This window comes from Rhinolophus hipposideros (assembly GCF_964194185.1).
Source record: "Rhinolophus hipposideros genome assembly, chromosome: 1".
Taxonomy (NCBI): Eukaryota; Metazoa; Chordata; class Mammalia; order Chiroptera; family Rhinolophidae; genus Rhinolophus; species Rhinolophus hipposideros.
The window spans coordinates 47,841,810-47,867,076 of NC_138047.1; the positions used below are offsets into that span (position 1 = coordinate 47,841,810).

Consider the following 25,267-nt stretch of genomic DNA (forward strand, 5'->3'; position numbering starts at 1 on the left):
AATGACCTTTTTGTATTGGCTCTATTTGCAAGCAGTTATTTTCTTGGGCACTACTTATTATGCATTTAAAAATGACCTGCAAATTTTTAAAAGCAAGCATGTAACAGCAATTATATCTAAATAACACAGTAAACTGAGTCCTGCCACCTTGCAAATGTTTTCCTATGGAGTTCATATGGTTGAACTTATTTTTGAAGAATTTTTTTAGGCAGTTAAAAGCAAGCCAAAACAAGTCTCATCTAAGATTTGCATTTGAATTTTATATAGCAAGCAAAGTACTAGTTTTCTCTTCATCAAAAGAAAATAGCAGTAGAGTAGCAGATAATTATCATACAAAGAAAGTTACAGACAAGGAAATAATCCCTCGGTTTGAGTTCAAAAATAAAACTTCTAAAAGTAAAAATGCATATGAAATATTACACTGCAAGACACTCTCTGTGTATTAACTACGTATAGCCACTAAAACATAACATTAAATCTGTCAACGTTGCCAGAAAATTTAAAATTCTGAGAAGAGAGAAATCAAACTTGAAAAGAAAAAAATCTCCATAAATTAGCAAAGTAAAAGGTCACTTGCTCATAATCATTTGAGAAAATGCATATACATGATCCAACTGACACAGACAACACCGGCAGATACTCAGGCACACCCTTACCTTGACAGGTTCCATTTTTCTCTTCATATCCTGCCTTGCATATGCATTTTCCGATGGGCACCAGCCACTCCCCTTCAGCGCTGCAGTGCATTTTGGGTGGTTCATCTGTCACAGAATGGTTGACACAGGAGCCCGACACTTCAAGTAACTGAGAAGAATCGGCTCCAGTAATTGTGTCAGGGAAGACAGCCAAATGTCGCACCACAGAAGGACATTTTTTATAGTACACACGCACAGAAACCAGAGCAATGCAAGCACCCAGATCTTGAAAGGCAAGATAAAATCCCTTTTTGCTTAGAGGTCCTACGTCTCTGATCTCTGTATTCAGTTTCATGACACGGTCACCAAGATCAAGTTCTGTAAAGCTTTCATCAGCAGCAATGGTATCAATTTTGATGTACTGGTTTTCCTTGATATTTCTCCCATTCTCATCATCGGACTCAAAATAATACACGTTAAAAGTTTCCTTACAGGTCCCAAGTCCTCCAGGAAGACTGTTGCAGTCCCGCAGAGTAAACTTAAGTTCTATAAAGATTCTGGAAGCACCTTCATTGGAGATCCAACTGGTCAGAAGCCAGTTATTCTGATTCTGTTCCATAACTTTGCATACTTGGTATGTGTGGATAGGGGCATAATTTTCATCAACTTCACCAATCTCTTCCCACTGTATAATATAAAATAGAAAAAAATATATCTTTTTTTAATTAGAAAATAACCAGAAAAAATAATCAAGGAAAATTAATCCAGATGCAGAAATTTCTGTACCCTTGATATACAGTATTGGGAGAAAGAGCTATACAGCAAGATTATAATTATATATAATTATATAGCATATATAATTTATATAGATTCCCAAACATTATGTGGTGAAATAAGAAATATAAGCCAATGTCTTTCCTAGTAAAATATTCCACTATTGAGAATCTCAATGAACCATTACCACTGTTTGAAAAGTACAGTACCAAATTTTTTCTTCATAAGGATGTTATTATAACTTAAGAAATTTCTTAAACCTGTATAGAATCTATGTGTACAAAATTACATATAATTTTGTTTTAAGTCTTTAAAAATGGCTGTGAAATACATCCAGCAATGAAATCATACTGACTTTCAATAAACCAAGAATGTGATTTCAGACATTAATATAGATAATAATCTTCATAGAACCACCTTTCTTTAGATATAAAATAAAATAAATCATTATTTCTTGATTCTGTTCAACTGGCAAAAATATGAAAAATGTGAAGTCACAGAAGATACACATAAATCATATACCTCAGACCCTGCTGAAAATTCTAGCTGCCATTGGACAGATATAAATAAAAGGTTGTAATGAAAGAAAATTGCTGAGTTTCTTAAATTCATAAGAGAAAGACATCAAGATTTATTTTCTCTAACACGTTTCACATTATGTTGTTATGGGAAGCCTTAGTTCTTTCATCTAAGCTCACGTTTGTACTCTCTCAAAATGTATATAAATTCTACTTAGCTTCTGTTTTTCTAAATCCACCTTCTGTTTTAGCACTCTATTATTGAACTACTTACATTTCCTTCCTGAAGTGATCCAGGTATCAATCTCTTTATTATAAATGGTTACTGAATGTCATGATTAATTTTATACAAAAGAACACCTCAACTAACCAAATGAAAACAATAAAAAAATCAACTTAACTGCAATAAAATTAAATATATATTCTTTGAAAAATGGAAATAAAATGGAAAATAGCATACAAAAAGCTCTTCCATGAAAAACAAACATCAAAATGCTATATTTTCTGTTTTAGATTTAATTTTATAACAGTCTTCTAATACAAAACCCAAACAGATTTTAAACCCTTGGCCTTAAATCATTTATAGAAGTCTTATTTCTGCATCATATATTCTAATAGGACTTTGGTAGCAAGTAAAATGAATTGGGCAAATAAAAAGAATTGAAATAGCAGCATCTTCCAGATTTTAAGGAAACCAATTCACAGTCTCTGTCTGTACAAAGTCTGAGATATCACAAATATTATTAAAAATGCAAGCTAAGCAGCACTTGACAAGACAGCTTAATAGTTGCTGCTTCAGGTGATAATTTCAAAGTATGTGTGTAAGCATCTTTCTTCTCTGAAAATTCTCAATTAAGAAGAGAAAAACTATAATTTTCTTAGATGTTAGAATTTATCATGGTGGGGTTGTATTTGTTTTCTTTCACAAGTGTCCGAAATATAAATGAAGACTCACATTTTTTTATTCCTAATGAATAGAAATACTTTAAATAATTATTGCCATAAGTCATTCCAAGAATGAAATAGGTAATATATACACATTTTCCATAAATATCCACTCTTATTTAGACAAATATGCTAAGAAATGGACAAAATATTTCATTTATTTTAGATGGGCTGAAATAAAAAATTGAGTTCTTCCAAGTTTTCTTCCCTTTTAATACAAAAAGGACACCTTGCTATCCTCAGCAAAAATTTTACCTATGAAGAAGAAATAAGAGGAGAAAGTAACACTCATCAAGAATGTACGAGTGTAGCAGGTATATTCCTAGACACGTTTGCAAATGTCATATCAAGGGGATGACAGTAACATAATGAAGGGCACAGATAGAAAACACAATACTTTCGGTTCAATTTTGTAGCATTTCCTAAAATCCATGGTTTAATAAAAGTATTTTCTGATCCTTTGATTACTACAAGTGAGGTGCCCGGGCATGTTGGAGGTGTGGTCCTGAATGCAATAGGAGGCTGCAGCTCTGTTCTTCAGCTCCAGCCACTCCACAAGTCCCTGCCTCTGAGCCCAGGTTTCTCTGTATTTGTTTCCTCATTATTATTGTTAGTCCTATTTCTTTGCTTTCAGATTTAATACTGGTTACACAGTCCGTTTGGGCTAGCTTGATTTCTCTTACAGATGCTTAGGCTTACTCCTTTTCCCACTGGGCACTGAAAAGTCCAAGTCATTTGCATTCTAATCCCATGCCTGGTCAGGCATCACAAGTCAGCCACATTTATCAGAGAAGTGAAAATGAAAAAGAACTTATTTTCATATCCATATGTGTACCATGGAGTTACCAACTTTTCCTACCCAAGCCACTGAGAAGTATTTTCTCCCTGCCTGTGTTTCACTGTCCTATTAGGTTTCTCACCCCAAGCTCCTATTGTCTCGTAGTTTGTCAGCATCACTCTCATTTCTAATATCCTAGCCTATGCATCACTTCTTTTGCCTTCACATCTTAAAAATACTGATTCAGAAGATACTGCCTATGACTAGACTAGAATCTCACCTTATGTTACATCCCCAAATACACAAAGAATCATTAACTGAGCACAGTCCATTGTGACCTTACAAGTTATCAGGGGCACATATTATATAATTCTGTTTTCTCTATTGTGTTTCTATGTATTTTGTTTCTACACAGAGATTAACATATTGAAGTTAAAGAACAGTGGTACGAAATTTTGTAGTAGAGGCCTGAATAGAAATACTTCATTGGTAAGGTGGATCACATATATGGTGATGGAAGGAGAACTGACTCTGGTTGGTAAACACACAATGGGATTTATAGATGATGCAATACAGAATTGTACACCTGAAATCTATGTAATTTCATTAACAATTGTTACCCCAATAAATTAAAAAAAAAAGAATAACTACATTACAGGGTGTTGGGGAAGATACAATGAGATCACTGTCTATAAGTCACTCAGTAAAATGGTATAGAAGCATCAAAAAAAAAAAAAAAAAGAAACAAACAAACACTTCATTGGTCTTGTACAGAGGAACGATTATCAGCCTAAAGCCCTAGTTTTAGTCCCAGCTTGTATAACATCTAGATGTATAAACAGAGACCCAACCACTGGCACACTGGCCACATAATCTGGAGTGAAAACTAAATCTCTCCATCCCATCATCTAATATCTAATATAAAACATCAGAAGGGGCCTTAGAAGACTTGGTCCTACTATTCCTTTTTGAAATGAGGAAATTGAAGATAAGACAAAGGAAAGAATTTTATCAAGCTCATATAGGGCCAGCCTGACCATCTGAGTAGCCCTTCTGACTTCTGGTCAGCACATTTCTGTCCCTGATGTGTGGATTTGTGTGTAGGATTCCTTGATTCACTGCACTGATTGCTATCCCACTCTGTCGAAACTAAATTCACATTTTTTTTCAGACATCCTGTAACCGTAAATGATTCTCCTTCCCTTTCTATCTATCTATCTATCATCTGTCTGTCTGTCTGTCTATCTATCTATCTATCTATCTATCTATCTATCTATGATTTTTTCCTCTATGTATCCTATACTCTGAAACACAGATATGAGGGTAGAGAAATGATTGTATTCTTCTCTGCTGTATCTCCAAGTCTGATAACACAAGAAACAAAGTAGAGCACTCAGTAAATATTTATACTGAATTAATTCATATCAAGCATATACACAACCCTCCTCACCAGAGATGTACTAATTTGAAGTTTGAAATAATTCAAACATGATAAATAATGATACGATTTGTCTTTTTTTAATTTAACCAAAATAAATTTTGTTCTCTGCAATTGTTTGAATTTTACAAATACATATAAAAATGAAAGTTATAAATTAGTATTTTTTTAAATTATTCTTCAGTTTATAGCTCTAAGCATTTAAGATATTTTCTTATTCCAATAATTCATATGATTATTTTGAATGTAGTTTTACATATTAACCTATGAAACTATTTTTTATCAGCATTACATTTTAACAATTATACCTTACAGTTTAGTTTATATATATAATATTATGAGCATGATATGTTTTCAAATATTATTTTTATTTTTCACTTACTAGCCTTTTTCACTATTCTCTACAGATTAAAAGCCCAGGATATAGCATATCAGTTAGTGGCAGTATACCATATTTCCTATTCAAATCAAATAATATTAGAACTATCTTAGTAATTTTTTTTGATAAGAGTGATATTAAAATAGGGCTTGGAATCAACTGCTTCCAGCTTTACTCTGACATGCCCAAGCATACCTTTATAGGAAGACTTTGTTTACCTCATAAATTCTTCTTTGAATATAGGAGTAACTGTCCATTATCCTTTAATAACACAATATGTTGTATAATTCCTTTTGAATTGCTCCCTCAAAAAATGAATTCTAGACTTCCCATTTTATTCCAAGTATTGTTAGATATCACTTATTTTGGTATTCAGAGTGTGTGAGAGTGTGTGTGTGTGTGGGGGGGTGTGTACGCACGCGAGTGTTTGTATAGTATGTTTACTAACTTCACTGAAGATATCCTGATCTCAAATTATTAATTAACTGCTGTTGTTAAAAGAGAAGTATCTATCCATAATGTTAGCAAGTGTCTGGGATAGTTTGACTACGTGATCAAATTTGGGAGTCAGGTTCTTTCCTCGTTTTAACCAGTGAGCAACACATTCCAATTGCTACATCATAATATGTTTACCTAAAGTCTAGAATTGCTGGAAGTTCTCTGTCATTGCAAAAATCAGATGAAATACAATATAAAAAAAAAAATCAGAAACTTCAACACACTGAAGATATTTTGTTTTTTCTTATTATTACTAATTTATTATAGCAATTTAACTTTTTAATATCAGATTTTCAGTTCATCATTTCATGAATTTTTCCCTATTTTGCATTACTGATTAAAATTAGGTAAAATATACTCAAGTAAGAACCTAATGAATTGCTTATTTTATTATTTTCCTCAAATAAATGATTACTAATATTCTTCCCCATAATATTTTATAAGACTTACTATGCTTACAAAAAATCATGTTTTCCTCCCTGTTGAATGTACAGTTGAGCTCATTGGTCTATGTGTGCGTGCAGAAGTCTACAAGTACCTAATATAGTCAATACATTTCTTCTGAGAGAAAATGGTCCAGAAATTCCCCAAGAGTAAGTGACTTAGGAGCATGACTAATTGCAGGAACGGTAAGAAATCCTGTTATTATTGGGACAGGTCTTTTTCAATTTTTGGTTTTGTTTTCCTGTCTGTGTGATTACTTTTGATGTGTTGTTGTCCACTAGATGTGTTGTTGTTCCTCATTAGAAAGAAATACTTTGTTATTAAGACCAGTGCATGTTGGGTACAAGTATGAGTCCCTAGTCTGCCTGCCTATCCAGTGGATGCCTAAATGCTTAAAGAATGAGGTTCAAATAGAAGAGCAAACTTCATCTTAGATCATACTGCTTTGAAAGACATTTGTTGTAATTCAAATTGATCCTGCAATGTGTGAAAACCTCAAAGGAAATATAGTACGAAAAATAGTTAGAGCTACAAATAATCAACCCACATCTGAGAAGATTAATTTTCTCATTACACACTATGTGCATGACATAATCATGCAGAGCACGACCATAACATTTTGCAGATGAGTAAACTGAGACCCAGAGCTACTGACGTACTCATTAGTGCCAAACCAATGTCTTCAGAACTCTCTGACATTAACAACGTTTTCTCCTTTTGGAGGGTTAAAATTATACTGCATAAAATATAGTGGTAAATAAGGTGATTTTAACCAACATAAGAGAAAAAACTTTTGATGAAGTAGGTATTTATGTTTTAAAAAAATGATACTGTGGGCTTTGTTTTTTTTTTTTTTTTTAATTATGAGAGCCCATCTTTCCTTAATAAGTTTCCTGACTTTTGGAACAAGACCACACACACTGTCCATTGAGCAACAGGAGCACCTCGGTTTATGCACAACCGCAAGGACAACATGGTTTTAAAAGAATAAAATATGTAGTAGAGAGTTTCTGTTTAAGAAATACAGTATCTTTAATTTAATCTATGGTTCTTCAGCAAAACGAATATGACAAAATGTATCAACTTTCAGCAAAAATCACTCAAATAAACAATCTTGTTACATTTCCTCAATAATATATCAGTGGAAAAAAGACTGCATTAAGTAGGAGTTAGAGTTGTTTAAAACATCTTTAAAACTCCGTAAGTATGATGCAGCGATATTGTTAGAAGTGACTCAATTAATTTTCTGTGTATAAAATAAAACTGAAGTTGATTCCTTTATAGCCCGTAGAATAACACACATATTTATGGACTCAAATTCAACTCATGAAACAAAATCACTTGAGAAAACACAGATTAAAACTTTCACGTTTATGTGTTTTCACAGGGATTAAATCCATAGACAACTGAGCATCTGTATACAACTCTACATATGATTGACAAGGAAGGTATTTTTTTCTCCTGGAAAAAACAATTGATAGTTTTTTAGTTTTTTTCTTTTAAAACTTTGTACAATGCAAAATAAATAAATTGGAGATGGGAAAAATCAAAAGGACCAGAGCAGATAAAATATGCAAAAGTAGAGAAGTTTATGATTTAAGAAAAAAAGGTATTTTTTAGTAAAATACTATGATGAACAGAAGCTAAAACAAAAATACATACCATGATTGCTTACATATGTTATTCCACTTTTAAGAAAATCTATACTAAATAGTTTCACATTATATAAAATGATATAACATGGATACTTCAAACTTTCAAAATCTGGCGTTTTTCTTTGAAAAATTTACTTAGGGAAACAAATTTAAAATTATCAAGTGGTCAATCATACTCTCAAAAGTAGAATGATTAAGGAGATATGTATACCTAAATTAAATTAATAAACTAAACAAAAATCTTAAATGATCTCCTTAGCATTTTACAAAAAGCAATTCCATTAAATATGGTACATGTTATCTAATTTGTCAGTGATTTTTATGCTATGAATTATAGTTTTTAAAAAGCAGCTAAAAATAAATAGATTTATAAATTACTGATCTAGTTTAGTTCCATTATTATTACACTATATATTCCATTATTGTTATATTCCATGCTTAAGCTATAGTAGCTTATCACTGTATACTTCATCACATAATACCAAGAGATCATTAGACCATGTGATAATATGTAAAACTGTAGTAATATAATCTTATATCTACTATTAACAAAAGTTTACATAGTCTGAGTTTGTCTTTCTAAGATTATTTGATCTCAATTATATATTTACTTAAGCAGAAGTACACATTTACCATGAATGAGTTTAAGATCTAAGAAGTCATATGTTTTTCCTGTTTCAGGATTTCACAGTGAACAAAACCAGATACACACTCTATGAAAAATTCCTTCATGACAGTCATTGTGAGATGTTAGAGATGGTTCTCCCAGTGTTATTTAAATGTATACATTCTCAATGACACTAAAAATTTTGGAGTGACATTACTATTCTCTTTAATATACTGTCCTATTATGGACAGCTATAAATTCTGTGGGAAAGCTTTCTTTGCAAAACTATATGAAAGTTTTGGTTTCAATTTTGATTCAATTTAATAAAAAATAAAGTAGATTAATTTCTGGTGGTGTACTTAATGTTTCAGAGAAAATAGATAATCTACCCCTGATATTCTGATAAAAACAACAAAAAATATTAGTAACTCATTTGCAAGTCTTGATTATCCAGCGTATAACATATGCCAGAAAATATAATATTTTCTGTACTCTTTGGTCTTTATTCTGCCCTCCTATTTTTCAATGGATCATATTATACTTCTGGTGTAAGCTTAAACAACAGTACCCATAAATCAATTGAACTCACATTAATCATGTTGTAATCAGTGGCTATTCAACATGAATTTCCATCTCATTTTTTGTTGAGAAATAGCTATATTAGGGCTTTGAGCTTATGCATGTTCCAGTGATTATATTGCCATAATATAGACTAAAGTGCACTGCAACCAATTTCCATAGCCATATTAATGAAATTCTATCGAAATCGAGACCATCTACAGAGAGTGTATTTTCCAGTCAGGAGCTGGACTTTCCGTAAGGAATAGCTTTATTTTTCCAGAATCCCAGTGCTTCTCTCTTTAAGATGGAAGTGAAAGAAGGAATGGCCATAGGTCCATTGTAAATTCCCCATCCTTCATTTTCAGCTTTTCTGATCTCAACAAAAAGAACCTCAGTAAAAAAAAAAAAAAAAAAATATATATATATATATATATATATATATATATATATATATATATATATATACGTTTCTTACTAAACAGTTAATACGGGAGGTTAAAATGTTTAGTGATGGTTCTAAAATGACAAGTCCAAATTTTCATTGTCATTTTTACTTGTTTTTAATCATTAGTTTAATGCAAGTTTAATTTTGACCTACCTCAGACTCAAATTTTACAAGGCACATCAATTGAAGACAGTGATTGACTAATATTCATACAATATTTTATTAACTAAATTTAAATGTTTTATTGTATTTTATTACTTAACTTTTCAATTTGAGAATTACCGTGAAAGTGGGTTTTCCTAAGTATGCTAGAATTCTAGGAAAATATAAAATCTTTATGGCATTATTGGATTTACAGCAGTAGGAAAGAAAAAAATCTCACATTTATCCTTCCTACTTGGGTCTTCTACCTATATTTTTACCTTATCTTCCTGTATTGTCCCTTAATCATTTTGCTTAGGTTAGTAACAACAAGTGGGAATAGTAAAATTAATTTTGTAGTGTGATGTTAACATTAAAATTAAAACAAGTTATTAAACGCCTTTTGTTCTACTTATCAATACAATCCCTTTCACCCACATATTATAGTAATAGGAAATATAAATAGAGCAAATGCAGATAACAGGTAAGTCCAGTTACAACACAGAAATATATATTTTTTTATTCTAATGAATCTTAGAAATTATTTCATATTTCCATATCTATTTGTAGATTAGCAAACAGGACTCTTAGTATGATAAAGGATATATCCATAATGACAGGGGGTAATTGTCTTTGACTTTTATTTATTGTTCTGTTTGCTATACAACCAATAGTTGTTTTTTGTTTGCTTTTTTTTTCTGTTATATAACTAATAGTCCTTAGAAAGGAGGGCTCAGTGAACTTTTGAACTTCTCAACCTCTTTGATAATATTTTTTCCACTCCGTGTTTGCTTGCTATACTGAACATAGGATAATTCTTTACATTTAAATGTATGTTTATTATGAAAAGCATAGGCAGATTAGAATCAAATTTTAGAAAGGCTATAGGGCACAGGGACTCTTCTATCATGCTGGAGGTAACCTATATTGGTAGCCAATTTGGAGGAGCTATTTGGCAATACACAGTAAATTTTAAAAAATTAAACCAGGGTTTTCACATGTGACTAGGGATACACATGCCAAGGTGATAACTCCAACATTTTAAAAGCAAAATGTTAAAAACCACTAATATGATGATCAATAGTAATAAATAAAATGTGTTATATTCATACCATATATCACTATAGAAGAATTAACATCAATTCCTTCATATAAAGACCTCAAATAAGGATGATGAGTAGAAAATAAAATTTCTTTAAACAGTAAAACATTTTGCTATATTTTAAAAATAAATATTATAAATTATGTTTCATTACTCCCATATAATCATGTGGTAATACAGTATAAATTGTAGTCGCACAACAGCCTAGCCCACTGTCCCTCCATGTCTTTCCTTAAGGAAAGATGAGTCTGTGAGATTGTGCCTTTCTGGAACTCTGTTCCATCCTTGTGTTTACACGTTATGTCTCTCTGTCTAGTCCCCAAAAGATGGTTTGCAGCCAAAGACAGGTAAGATATCTCACGGGAGATACAACCTAAGCCAAGCGGAACTGAGTGGGGACCCCCAATGAGCTGCCTTAGAAGAATATGGGAAAGGGCCTTGCCTCCCCTTACCCCTGCCTGGGAAAGTCTGTTACGGGCCCTGGCTTTTCCCTTGCACCTGTTTGTGAGAGAAGTCATGAGGACAACAAAGATCAGTTCTCTCCACTTACCTCAATGGAGCTGTTACAATATGAGAGACTTGACCCTGAAAAGGTACATACCTTAGGTAAGACATCATGGAACCTTGTGCTTTGGCTGTTTACAGACAAAGGGAGATTGGAATAGACATTTTTCTACTATGATGTATGAGTCTCACAGACCTTGTAAGAAACAATGTTACTTTCTTGTAGTTGTATACTTATCAATAAAAACCCTCTTTCAGCCTTATTCTGGGCTCCAGTCCTCTGAGACTGAGAGACCCCTGGCCTTCTGAGGGATTTAACAACATTAAGTCTCTGTTTGTTTCTTTCTTAAAAACTTAACCCAAACCTCCCCTTCTCGCCTCCTCACTGCCCTTGTTGCGCGGGACGCGACAATAAATGAAAAAGAAAAATGTATTATATTCATGAGAACAGCTCAATAAAAGGATTCAATGAGAATAACATAGAGAAAGACTACAAAAAAATGCACTGAGTCTTAGAGACCTGTGGAATAAATCATGTAAACATATATGTAATGACAATCCCAAAAGAAGAGAGAAAAAATGACAGGCACAATATTTGAATAAATATAAAAAATTTCCCAAATTTGATGAAAAAGAAGGATGTATAAATCCAAAATGCCCACTGCACACAATTAGTATGTACACAAAGACCCATGTCCAGCCACATTACAATTACATAGCTACAACTCAAGACTGAAAAAAAGAAAAAAATGAAAACAGCAAGAGTAAAATCACTCGTCAAGTAAAGAAGAAGAATGTAATAATAGCAGCCTCCTCAGCTAAAGCAATGCAGGCCAGAAGAGCATGAAATGACATATTCAAAATGCTGACAGAAAAGTCAACAATTCTGTATCTAGTAAAACTAACCTTCAAAAAGGAAGGTGACTCAGAACTCACCAGTAAAAAACAAATAATCCAATTAGAAAATGGAGAAAAGACATTAACAGATACATTACTACAAAGGATACATAGGTGGCACGCAAATGTATGAAAAGATATTGAATGTCACCAGCTATCAGTGAAATTCAAACTAAGACCACAATGAGATATCACTACACACCTGTATGAAATGATGTATTAATTTTAGTAGTGACAACACCAAATGCTAATGAAAATGTGAAGAAACTGAGTTGATCAGGCATTGCTGGTGGGGAGGTAAAATGGTACAGTACTCTAGAAAACATGCAGTTTCTTACAAAACTAAACATGTAATTACTATACAATGCTGCAATTTCACACTTAAGGTATTAATTCCAAGTAAATGAAAACTTCTGTTCACACAAATACTTACATGTGCATGTTCACAGCAGTTTTAGTTTAAATAAACCTGAAACCAGAATCCACCCAATAGGGCAAATGATTAAACAAACTGGGACAATTGTAAATGGAATACAACTTAGCAGTATAAAAAAATAAACTGTTGATACAAGCAACAATTTGAAATCTCCAAGGAATTATATTAAGTGAGAAAAATAAATCTCAAAATGTTAAATGCTATATGATTCCATGTATATAATATTTTGAAAAAACAAAATATTAGAAGTGGAGAAGAGCTTAGTGGTTACCAGAGGTTAGGGATGGGGGACGGAAAAGGAGGAGAGATTTGAATGTGGTCATAAAAGGGCAATATGAGAGATCCTTGTGCTGTTGTCTCTGTTTGGTATTGTAGAGGTGGTGAATACACGAATCTACACAGGTAATGAACTTGTATAAAACACACACACATACACACACGCAGTGGAAAAAGAGAAGAAAGATGAAAAACCAAGAGAAATTGCTACACAGTTAATGAACATCATCAACAAAAACTGGAATTCAGACATATCTGACTTGAAAGTTCATCTTTAATTCATTACACCATGATGACTTTGAATGTAATACAAAGAGGTTAAGGGAAAAGAGTCTTTTCTACGGAATCTAATGAATGAGGACTAGGAAGCCACTCTTTGATATTCTTCCCAAGGCAAAGCCATATGTTTTTTATTACCAAAATTCTACTCTATACGTTATTTTTCTTTCTTCTAAGTTTAAATTAAAGTTTAAGTAGCTACTAAATTAACGTCACTCAAAGTATTTCCTATGCAAGTAGAATTTCAGTAACTATTTCATGGAAAACAAGTGTTCTTTAGCAAGACAACTTTGGAGCTCTGCCTGATGTGTCTCTTTTTAAGATATTAAAATTAAAAGCTTTAAGAAGTCTATACACCATGTGTAAAGTAAAATTGTACAGTATACATACCTGTATAGTAAAGCTATACAGTAAATTATCCCATCTAGTTTTATATATTATACTATTTTCCTCACTTATATTGCCAGAGAATTATTTTATTCATAATACATATTACCATTCCATTGAACATTCCACAGAATATTCTTAGGCAAATTATAAATTATAGTGTTGACTTAAAATTGCTTAGGTGTATCTACTTAAGGAGATACCATTATCATCATGGTTTCAGTTTTGACTACTCCTCTGTGACACATTTTTCATAGTACCTAATTTATATCTTATTGTCAGTTTACATATCTGTGTGTTCCAATGGATTCAGTCCATGACAAAGCAACCTGCTGTCAATTGATATTATATTTCCATGTATATAATTTTGTCTGAAGACTGCATAAATACACATTGATTGAGTGTAAGTGTGTAAGAATAAAAGAATGAATGAATGAATGAATGAATGAATGAACAAAAAAATGAATAAATGAAAATACCAGGAGCCATTTGATTTACTCTTACTGTTTTACTCAGTGGCGTGCAAGGGAATAAGAATTTTTGTGTGAGTCATTTCTCCCTCCTTTCTCTAGAAGCAATTTAGTCAAAGAACACTTGGCATGTCAACCCTGAAATGTTGCCAGCCTTTTGCTCTGGCCACTATTTTTTTCCTTTTAATAATAACTCCTATCAGAAGAATGGCAAGGAAAGAAACATAAGGTTAAACTCAATTCTGTCAAATATTGTTAAGAGTTGGCAGCTCTAGGAAAGGTTTTATAGCGAAAAGAATTGAATCCAGTGGAAAAGGGGGCTACCTGAATCACTCTGAATTTCATTTATTGGTGTATCTCTGTGACAGCTGGCAAGCCCATGACGGTCTCAGAAATTGTAGAATTTTATAAAATGGTCAAAATATACCATTTAGAAACTTCAGTGATTCATGTAAATAAAATCACAATTTATTTCATGTGAAGTTGAGGTTTGCTCTAAATGGTTCCTTTATTTTTCACATAAAATAGGATGTTAAAATTTTTTAATGATATCTGAAATTTCTCTCTTGGCAAAATCTGTTAGCTGGGCTAAATACAAAGTTCAAACACTGGGACATAGACTCTCTATCACCTACCCTCCAAAGAAAGAATATGAGCTCTCATGACTCCATTTCACAGACTCGAGTTGACTTGGCCCCAGTGAAGAAGGTAAGATACAAGACTAAATAGAAAAGTTTCTTTAATATATACCTGATAAGTAGTAGAATCTCAACAATTCTTTGACCATATTTAATTACAACCATTTTTTAAAAAGTACGTCTTATCAAAATAAAAATACTAGAAATTTAATTATCACAAACTATAACAAAGTGAATGCTTCCTGTAATCTCTTATAAAAACAAAATAAGTTTTATAGATCTCAATATTTTTAATTAAATTTCCTGCCTTAATTGAAGATCTGAGAGTAATTTTAAGTTGCTAATTTTCACACGAATTTAGAGCCATATTTTACAGCTAATTACCTTGTACCATTATCGACGCATAAACACATTCTTGACCATCTTACTCCAAGATATTACTCTATGGTTCCATACTACCTTACTGCTGACACAGTTCATTGCTGCAATGATTTCTGCAGTAACTAATATGCCCCAAATGTGCTAGTGTATGTTTTTCTCATATTCACTTACAAAGTATTCATGAGAAGATTATTGCCTTTATAATTCTGATAAGTTCCCATATTGAGTATTCCATTCATAATTAATAAATGAGTAAAATACATACAGTGCTAGTCACAGAAGTCTGCCACAAAGGGGTCCATGAAAGCAGGAACGGATCACACTGACAACCTTTCAGCTGTATGCATACTGTACACTGTTGATAAAGCCTTACTTCACAGGTATTTATACTAATCTATGATAAAGAATTTAATGCCTTCTACATAACTGAAAAGTGATGTCTTTAACAATGACTGCAAGTTATACCAGTATTTGAGAAGCTATTTCTTCTGACTTTCACAAACCAATAATAAACATACATATACGCATAGGTTTAAACATTTAAAAAAAAATCTAGACTATTTTTGTAAGAAGAAAGATATTAAAAGAGGAGCCTTGATATTTAATAATAAAATATAAAATTTTATTGAAGGTAAGATCAGTGGTCATAAAGAACATATAACTACAAAAACTGTATGTTGATATTAAATAATTGAAATTGATTTATGCAGCCTGGTTTTGAAAATGTACCTCCAAATGAAAAATGAATAATGATAGAGGTCATTTTTTTTCTTTTAAACCTCCTTAACTCATTTTTTTTCTCAACTAAAATACCTTAAAGCTGACAGAATTAAACATTCAGCATGAGATGTATTAAATGAATTTCACATATATATGTACATATTTATGTATATATATATGTACATATATACACACATATATGTACATATGTGTGTATATATATGTATATATGTTTGTACACACACACACACACACACACACACATATATATGCACCAGGTTTTTATATATGCACCAGGTTTTCCTACATATCTAATGTGCACAGCATTTCTATTCAATTTAATAGGGTCATGCTTACATTTATATATATATATACACATATATATGTACATATACATATATATGTGTGTGTGTATGTATATATATACAGAAAACCTTAGACTAATATTTCTACATGTAAAATCTACTCTATTTTTATTTTTTTATTTCCTTCTAAAATATTTATCCATACTAGTATCTCTTTATTTTTTCTGTTTTAATTGTAATACTATTGCAAAGCTCCTAACTTTCTTGTATTCCTCAGCACAATTTGGATGACCTACAAAAGAGCTTCTCAAACACTGGTTTAATTATCAATTGTATCATAACCACCACTGGTGGGAAGATTCTTGGATACCACACGTGACCTAGAGAATCCTGGGACCCAGGAATTTGTATTTTAATACATAATAATGGTAATTGTTTAAAATTTATTGAAACTTAAAATATGTCCAAAACTTTCCTAGGTATTTTACATGTTTTAACATGTTATCCCCACCACAGTCCAATGAGGAAGCCATTCTTATTTAGATGGAAAAACCAGGAAAGTTATGATTCTGGCAATATCACTTCCAAGTCCCCACTCTTTATCTCTCACCATATACACAGCCTCTCTTTGATGAGTCTCATATCTAGCCAGATGTCTATAAAAATGTCCCATATATGTGGATGACTACAGTACACCGAATCATAAATATTTATTGTGTACATGTTTCTCAAAGTAAACAAAATATTCCTTGAGAGAAGGAACATTATATATTCATATTTTGGATCGTTCAGCACAGTACTTGAGTTCTCAGAATACATTGGTTGAATCAATTCTTCCTTTTAAAACCTCCAAGTAGAAATTCACCAAAACTATATGCACCAAGGAGACATTAGATAGCAAACTTTCCTTTCATGATTCAGCTTATTTTTCTGTTATCTGACCTAAATATTTTATTGTACATCCCAAGCCCAGTTCTTGAGTACTAACTCAGTTTTTTTTTATAAAAACAACTCTTATCATCACTAGCTATATATTTTTTTAACTTTAGAATTTTTAAGCATAGTTAAGCTTCAAAATTTACTATTTCAGATTGCCTCTGGCAACATTCTAGAAAGGTCAATGCAATGGCCAAAACTATACCACGGTTTAGTATAAGTCTCAGATTAGGACCAGACTGCAGGTCTATATACCATGTTTCCCCGAAAATAAGATCTAGCTGGACCATCAGCTCTAATGCATCTTTTGGAGCAAAAATTAATATAAAACCCAGTCTTACAGTAAAATAAGACCGGGTCTTGATATATGATATGATGTGATACGATACGATACGATACGATAAGATACGATACGATACGATACAATACGATACAATATGACAGGGTCTTATGTTAATTTTTGCTCCAAAAGACACATTAGAGCTGATGGTCCGACTAGGTCTTATTTTCATGGAAACACAGTATACAGAGAAAGAAGGTGAGTTGAATTATTTGACTTCTGCAATTACGACAGGTGCTCAAAGTGGTTGCCATCAGTATCCAGACACTTCTGATTATGGCAAACTACTGCTTGAACATAGGTAACAACTCTTAAAATATGTATACACTTTTTTGGCACCCTTGATATATATGAAATAAAAGTAGACCATGATGTTGATTGAAATTTTTTGGCTAACATTATCCTAAAAACAGAAGAGAAATTAAGATTTTCTGCAACAAAGAAACGTTTAAAAGCATTTACTCGAAGAAAATCCAGGTAGCTTGAGAAATCAGATAACGGATTTACATAAACTTATAAAGTCCACAGCGCCTTTTCCATACAAGGGAGAAAAGTGGGAAAATACAAGGTGATGTGGTCTTTCCCTCGGAGAAATAAACAGGTGGAAAAGCAGGAAGGAAGGAATATTCAGAAAAGAACATGCTTCAATATTTCCATGTGTATAACCAAACATTCATATGTATCTAATCTATGAACAAAGTTACCATTTTTTCCATGATATAGTGATACTCATTATTAAAAGCAATGAAGTAATTGCTAACCTCCAACACTGATCTTCGAAAAATGATTCTTCCCATAACCAGGATATAGTCTAGTTTGAATAATGAACACAACAGTCATGTTTAACGAGGTTAAACAAAAAAAGATGACATAAAAACATTGGGAAACATCACTTGCTTACAAAAATTGCTTCCTTATTTACATATGCCAGCTAGGACAACATGCACCAACCTGGAAGACACCTAGAACCAGAAGTAGCACCTACTACTGTGTCCAGAGCAAGATGGAGCCAAAAAATGTAGTGGTATAGTGATTATAGATTTTAAACCTTTTGAAAGTGGAGATAAGATATTTATATTTGATTCTCCAGTGCCAATTATAGTCCTGGCCCACAGTAAATGGGTGATAATGTCTATTTATTAATATTTACAGCCTGTTTTCTCCATTACAAGAGGAGCAGCACAAAATGCCTTTCATTTCTCCATTTACAATGTACACAGTACTTAATACAAATCAGATTTATAATAAATGCAATTTCATTGAGCAAATGTATGAAGGCACCAAAAACAAAGTGAGAAGGGTTCAGATATCATAACCCAGGAGAAAAATTAAGATCCAGAACACGAAATATAGTCAGGTGCCCAGGGACAAGAATGTGAGTTCAAATATTGGGTTATTTTCAAAAACTCTCCCACGGGGTCCTAGCACGTGAAACTGATATTAGGGTTTATAGCATGCTCACATATTTAATCCTAGATATCTTCTAGGTGCTCTTCAGTATCCAACACTAGGCTGTGTGTGTCTGTGTGTCTGTATATTGATGTTTCTGCATATGTTAGAGATTTGGAAAACCAAAGAAAAGGACCATTGGGCATGAACATTACCATCAACACTCAGAGTTCAAAGGATAGGCTACAGTAGACTAAATCCTCAGATTAAAGTTTCACTTAGCTGCTATTCTGCTGAAGCCTAAGAAGTACGATTCAATTTTAGATGAGTGTCTTAAAGTTAAAATTATTCAGTCAGGCCCAACTTGCTCTCGGCATGCTTATATTAGAATTGCATTCTGTTCAGTTTGCTTTATTCTACAGAAAATTCACCTTTTTATTTAGAATCAACTCTAAACAGTACTTCATTCAGTATACTTTTCCAAGATAAATCGTAAACTTTATTATAGTGCTTGATTAAATCTATTTGAACTAGGGTCTGAGTAGATACACTGAGTCAAAAATAACGGTAAATATCGTAGCATTATAAAGGTTTTCTAGAAAAACACTCACACTTAGATTTAGTTTGTTTGTTCACATATGAACCTGGCTGAATTAGGCAAAGTGTGTTCAAGGGAGAGGAAACATAGCAGATTAGAAAAAAATCCTGGACTGAAAGTCAAGTATTTTAATCTGCAAATGAATACAGATTTTTACATCATTCCCAAATGTTAGTCAATGGACCATGACACATTCTTCACTAATTCTTAAGTGAATAAGAAAAATGTTGTAGGTATTTCATAACATTAAATGTGTTCAATATAATGCATTATTCTTTATTTGGGGATTTTATGCTTATTATTTTGGTATCAATAGTTTCTTTCTTTAATGAAATATAGTGATAATAGAGGATAGTTTGTGGGTTTTCATCCAAGGAATGTTTTGAATTTAATTTTTAAATCACTGGTTGCTGAACAGCATAATTATTCGTAACTACAATACATTCATTTATTTGTTCATTCATTCAACAATTATACTAATCACCTACTATGTTCTGGAGACATAGCAGTAACAAGAAAGGCAACTGCATGTTTCTCATATTATACCTATACCTAGCATGCCATCATTGGAAGCATATAACAGTGAGATTAATATAATGCTGGCTTTGTAGTAAGTGTTAAGTGCTACAAAGGAAATATTAAGTCTCTTGTATAGCTTTTTAACATGGTTATATGAGGTAGGAGGCTCCTGATTTTGGAATTTTAGTCATATTCAGAATAATTACTCCATGGAGACTGAGGCATAAAAACTATGAGGTCAGTGGCTTCATAATGACTACCTAAATAGGAATATTTATGCCTCATCATATAATGGTAATACATCATATCTATTATCATGAGTATCATAAAACAATATTTCAAAAAAATCTTGATGAAATTACACTAAGGATTGTGATACAGAATATCCGGTTCTAAGGAATAAATGAACTATGTGCTTTAACAACCATGTGCTTTGATAGCACTTTGGCTACTATTATAATTAATGAAAGTTGAAGGTTTTATTTGATAAAATTACTAAATTCCAAGAAATGCTATAGAAAATACTTAAAAATGCATATATTTGCACTATTAGTAACTATGAATAATGGACAAAAATTATGATAAAATTCATGATCTAATAGTTAACCTCATATTTCACTATTACCAATCATTTTATAAATCAAAAACTAGGGAAACAAAATTTGGCCCAAAAATCTATCAAGATGTACAACAGAAGTAAGAGTAAAATGAAAAGAATTGCTATTCTTCAGAAAATGATAGAGAAAGGAAGAGATAAAATAATTATATAAGATAAAATAAAAATGTTAAAAGACATTCAAAACCAAAAATTGAATGCTTTTACTTGTCATTATTCAATGACTTTCATATTAGTGATTCACAAATTCACTGATGAGTGTGGTTACTATACATTGATGGATGTGCGACCTGCTGACTCTAGACATTTACTGCTATTAAAAATTCCTTTTAAGGGGGGAGATCCAAGATGGCAGAGTAGATAAACACTGCCTGCTTCCTGCCATGAACACATCAAAATTACAACTAAATTATAGAACAATCAACCTGGAGAACCATCTGACATCTGGCTGAACAGAAGTTTTATAATTAAGGATACAAAGAAAAAGCCATGTCAAGACTGGTAGGAGGGATGAAGAAGCAAAACAGGCTGTCCCAAACCTCCCTGTGGTAGTTGAGCAATGGAAGGGATATCTCAGCCACAAAAGTTTCCCCTGGAGGAGCAAAAGACCCCAGCCCCACACTCGCTTCCCCAGCCTAGAGTATTGTATGTCAACTGTAATTGGAAAATAATTTTTTAAAAAATGTTCAAAAATTTTAAAAAGTGAAGGGTAAAATCAAAAACAAAACAAAAAAAAATTCTAAAGCCATACAGGTACTGCAAGTAAACATTCAAAAAAACCTTTGTAACTATCACTTGAAATCCAAATGCAATATTCATTAAAAAAAAAATTCCTTTTAAATTGATAACAAAATAAACCCCATTGTTACATCTTTCATAATATTTTAATAATGTTAATTTAGATGACTTTAAGGGCACAAACTATTGAAAATAATTTCATCAGTAAAGGAACTTAATAAATTCAATGTACAAAATGGGCACTTAAAAACAACTGCTGTAGAAGAACAGTCATTGGGATAGATAAAATAGCCACCTCAGATTTCAGTGTCTATTGCACAGGATTGTTTTTATTAACTACAGCCCTAATGATATTTAAGATCCAGTGAACTAAGAAAACTGTTGTTGTTTTTTCTTCTTATGACATGTAGAACATCCAGCAGTCCCCCCTTATCTGTGGTTTCGCTTTCTGCAGTTCAGTTACCCGTAGTCAACAATAGTCCAAATGAAAATGCCATAAATAAACTATGGTAAATTTTAAATTATGCAGTGTTCTGAGTAGCATGATTAAATCTCTAGCCATCCTTTTTGTCCCACCCAGGAGGAGAATCATCCTTTGGTCCAGCATATCCACGTTGTATATGTTCCTTGCCTGTTAGTCACCTAGTAGCCATTATGGGATATCAGATCAACTATCCTCGCATCACAGTGCTTGAGTTCAAGTAACCCTTATGTTACTTAGTAATGCCACATAACTTTAATTACAGCATATCATTATAATTGTTCTATTTTATTATTAGTTATTGTTCTTAATCTCTTACTGTGTCTAATTTATAAATTAAACTTTATCATAGGTATGTATGTATAGGAAAATACATAGTATATATATAGGATTCGGTACTATTTGAAATTTCAAGCATCCACTGGGAGTTTTGGAAGGTATCCCGGGCATTTAAGGGGGTCTACTGTATTAAGCTTCATAGTATGTGCTCTCACACATAAACTACTGAATACAATAGAAATATATAGAACTATGTTGTAAGAAAAAATCTACTAAATGTAATAATAAACTGAAATAATACAAGAGAAATCCATGTAAAGAGAATCATGTGCCTGCTGGATTGTTTTTCCTGATTGCCAATTTATCATACAAAATATATAAAATAATTACTTGGGATTTTTTATATGACTATACAGAAAACACACATCTATGACAAATTTTCACTTTACATATGAACCTTTTTTCACATGCAGTGGCAATCATACAGTATGTAATATATGTGGTAAACCGTTATCCTCTCCAGTCATCAAACGATGCCATCTACGACATCCAGGAATATTAAGATATCAATCATTTAAACAGTGCTTAATATTTCTCTCCCAGTTCTCCTATGAGTTAAGTCAATATTCTCATCTCTAGGAAGATTTAGTAATTGACCTACTTGACCTAATTCACAAAAGGAGGCCATTGCAAAAATTAGCTAAATTAAAAAATTTTCCTTGTCACTGTGGTTGTAACTACATGGTAAGAAATTACCACTACAATATATTCACAACTGATTCAATTTACAGTTAAAAATAAGTAAAACTGATTTAGGTGTCACCAGCTGACACAGGCAACAACCAGATCCCAGTGTGTGAGTTTATTAGCAGGTATTTTAGGAATAATTTAAGGAATATATTTCAATAAATGTTAACTGAATATCACATACAGCTAAGTCACACATTTAGTGACAATTTTACATTTTGAAAAGAGGCATTATGTAAAACATGGCTTGATATTTACGTTTATCTATGGCAATGGAAAATACAACATAAACTGTAATATCAAAAAATGCTTTTGAACTTCTAAGGTTTTATAAACACTGCAATATACTATTAGCTTTTTCATTATTTTGACAGAATATTTAAACGTTAGTTATATAAATTTGGATTTAAAATTTCATTATTAGAAACCTTTACAAGACTTGAACTGCTTTATGTATTAATTTTATAATGATATTATTTTCAGTTCTACTACACATTTTAAAAGAAGTCAATGAAAGTTGTATTTTTGTATCCTGAGACCCTAGCATAATTCTAGCACATGGTTTGTTGGATAAATATTTGTTCAATGAATTGATAAGTAAATTCACAATTATTATATCAAAAATTAATTTCAATATTATATGCAAACTTTTAATTTCAAACCAAAGTTTGATTTAGAAAATCCACTTGTGTATATGTGTGAAGCAGTAGATTTAGGGAAAATATACACCATTTCTTTTTAGAAATATATAACTTTCTCTAGTATTTTATATGGCTTCTTTCTCTGTCCTACAAAGGAAGAAGAGCATAAATATAAGCTGAGATTATACAATATAAGCCGAGATTATACAGATGTATAATTAGGGCATGAATTCAACAAATTATCTAGTTTATCATTTATAAGGATGAAATCTAGTTTCTCATTTATATGGATGAAACAGGAATTTCTTTCATTGACCCTTGAGAAACGTAGATCTGAACTCATCTTCAGTGATAGCTTGTATGGCTAGGTCACTGCATCTCTGTAATAGGAATGTGTAACAGCCTGCAGTGGCCCATTCAACATATTAAAAACCATGTATACACTCTAATTTCCAGGGGCAGACTACTTAGCTATTATATAATTCCTGAAACAAAATGTCCTAGCATATGCAAGAAAGTGAATCTTAGGCACTATTCCACATATCATTCTGATAAAAGGGGGAAAAAGTATTCCTTTACTCACATTTCTGTGTATCACTGCAGTCAGATAGGTTTTAAAAAGAGAACAAGTTCTTTGTTTGAATAAAATGTTTCCTAATCTGTGTTCTGCTGAACATTCTTCATGAAGATCTTCCTTAGTGGGTAAGATGTTTCCTGATCAAATAATTTGGGAGAACCTGCATGCTTATTAATTTAAAAGACTTAGTATAATATAGCAAACAGAGAAATCTGCTTAATGCCATTTTATTCAATATTTTCCAAACTTGCTTGAGTATAGAACTCCTTTGGTTGAAACCACTTTTTTTGCCTGTTTCAGACAATCTTTAGAAAACATCACTTTTGCAAATATTAACTCAGCATAAACTCAGGAGTTTTAGCCCTCTGTAAATTACCTGCATCCTAACAGTCTGTCTTGTTTAGTAAATACATATTCATTGTATATAATGTGTTGTCTGAGTAGGAGAGAGAGCTCTCCCATGTTCTTGTTGCCTTTGCTGTGTCTGACCATATTATACCTTGTTATTCTTTTAGAAAAATAGAAATTGGCACCTATCTTAGTCAACGTGGGCTACCTTAACAAATGTCAAAGACTGAATGACTTAAACAACAAATACTTATTTCTCACAGTTCCGGAAGCTGAGAAGTCCAAGATCAAGGGTCCAGCGAATCTAGTGTCTGCTGAGGGTCTGCTTCCTGATTGTAGATGGACACATTATTGCTGTAGCCTCATTTTGGGGGTTGGGGGGAGAGAGAGAGGGAGAAAGAAGGAGAAAGGGAGAGAGCGAGAGAGGAAGAGAAGCAAATTCTTCTTTACCTCTTATAATTCCATCCTGAGGGCTTCAGTCTCTTGACCTAATTACCTACCCAAGACCCTACCTCCTAGTACCATGGAATTGGGGGTTAGGATTTCAACATATGAATAGCGGGGGGGGGGGCACAAAAATAGTCCATAGCAGTACCTAAATTCTCAAACTTTACCAATTCACACCTCAGACTTGACCACCCCATCTAGAACCATAGAAGTGATTTCATTATATTTATACAAATTCCAACTATGAGGTAATTCTAGTGTTAATACCTTTGTATGTATTGGAATTCTTTATTCGGAAGATTTCAAATCAAAGTTAGAACCATAAAAACATAAAATATAGGTGCTAACAGAATCTTAATAATTACCAACCATTCTTTTTTAATAGATAATAACTAAGG

The 25,267-nt window shown here is 32.3% G+C and overlaps 1 protein-coding gene across 10 annotated transcripts in view; it reads right to left on the reverse strand.

Moving 5' to 3' along the window:
• Positions 1–25,267, reverse strand: part of EPHA5 (EPH receptor A5) — a 366,730-nt gene that overhangs the window by 297,129 nt on the left and 44,334 nt on the right. For all 10 annotated transcript variants that reach the window (XM_081026671.1, XM_081026670.1, XM_081026667.1 and 7 more), the window contains exon 3: positions 657–1,320. In XM_081026671.1, coding sequence (XP_080882797.1) covers positions 657–1,320 — 664 coding nt within the window. The remainder of the gene's footprint in view (positions 1–656; positions 1,321–25,267) is intronic.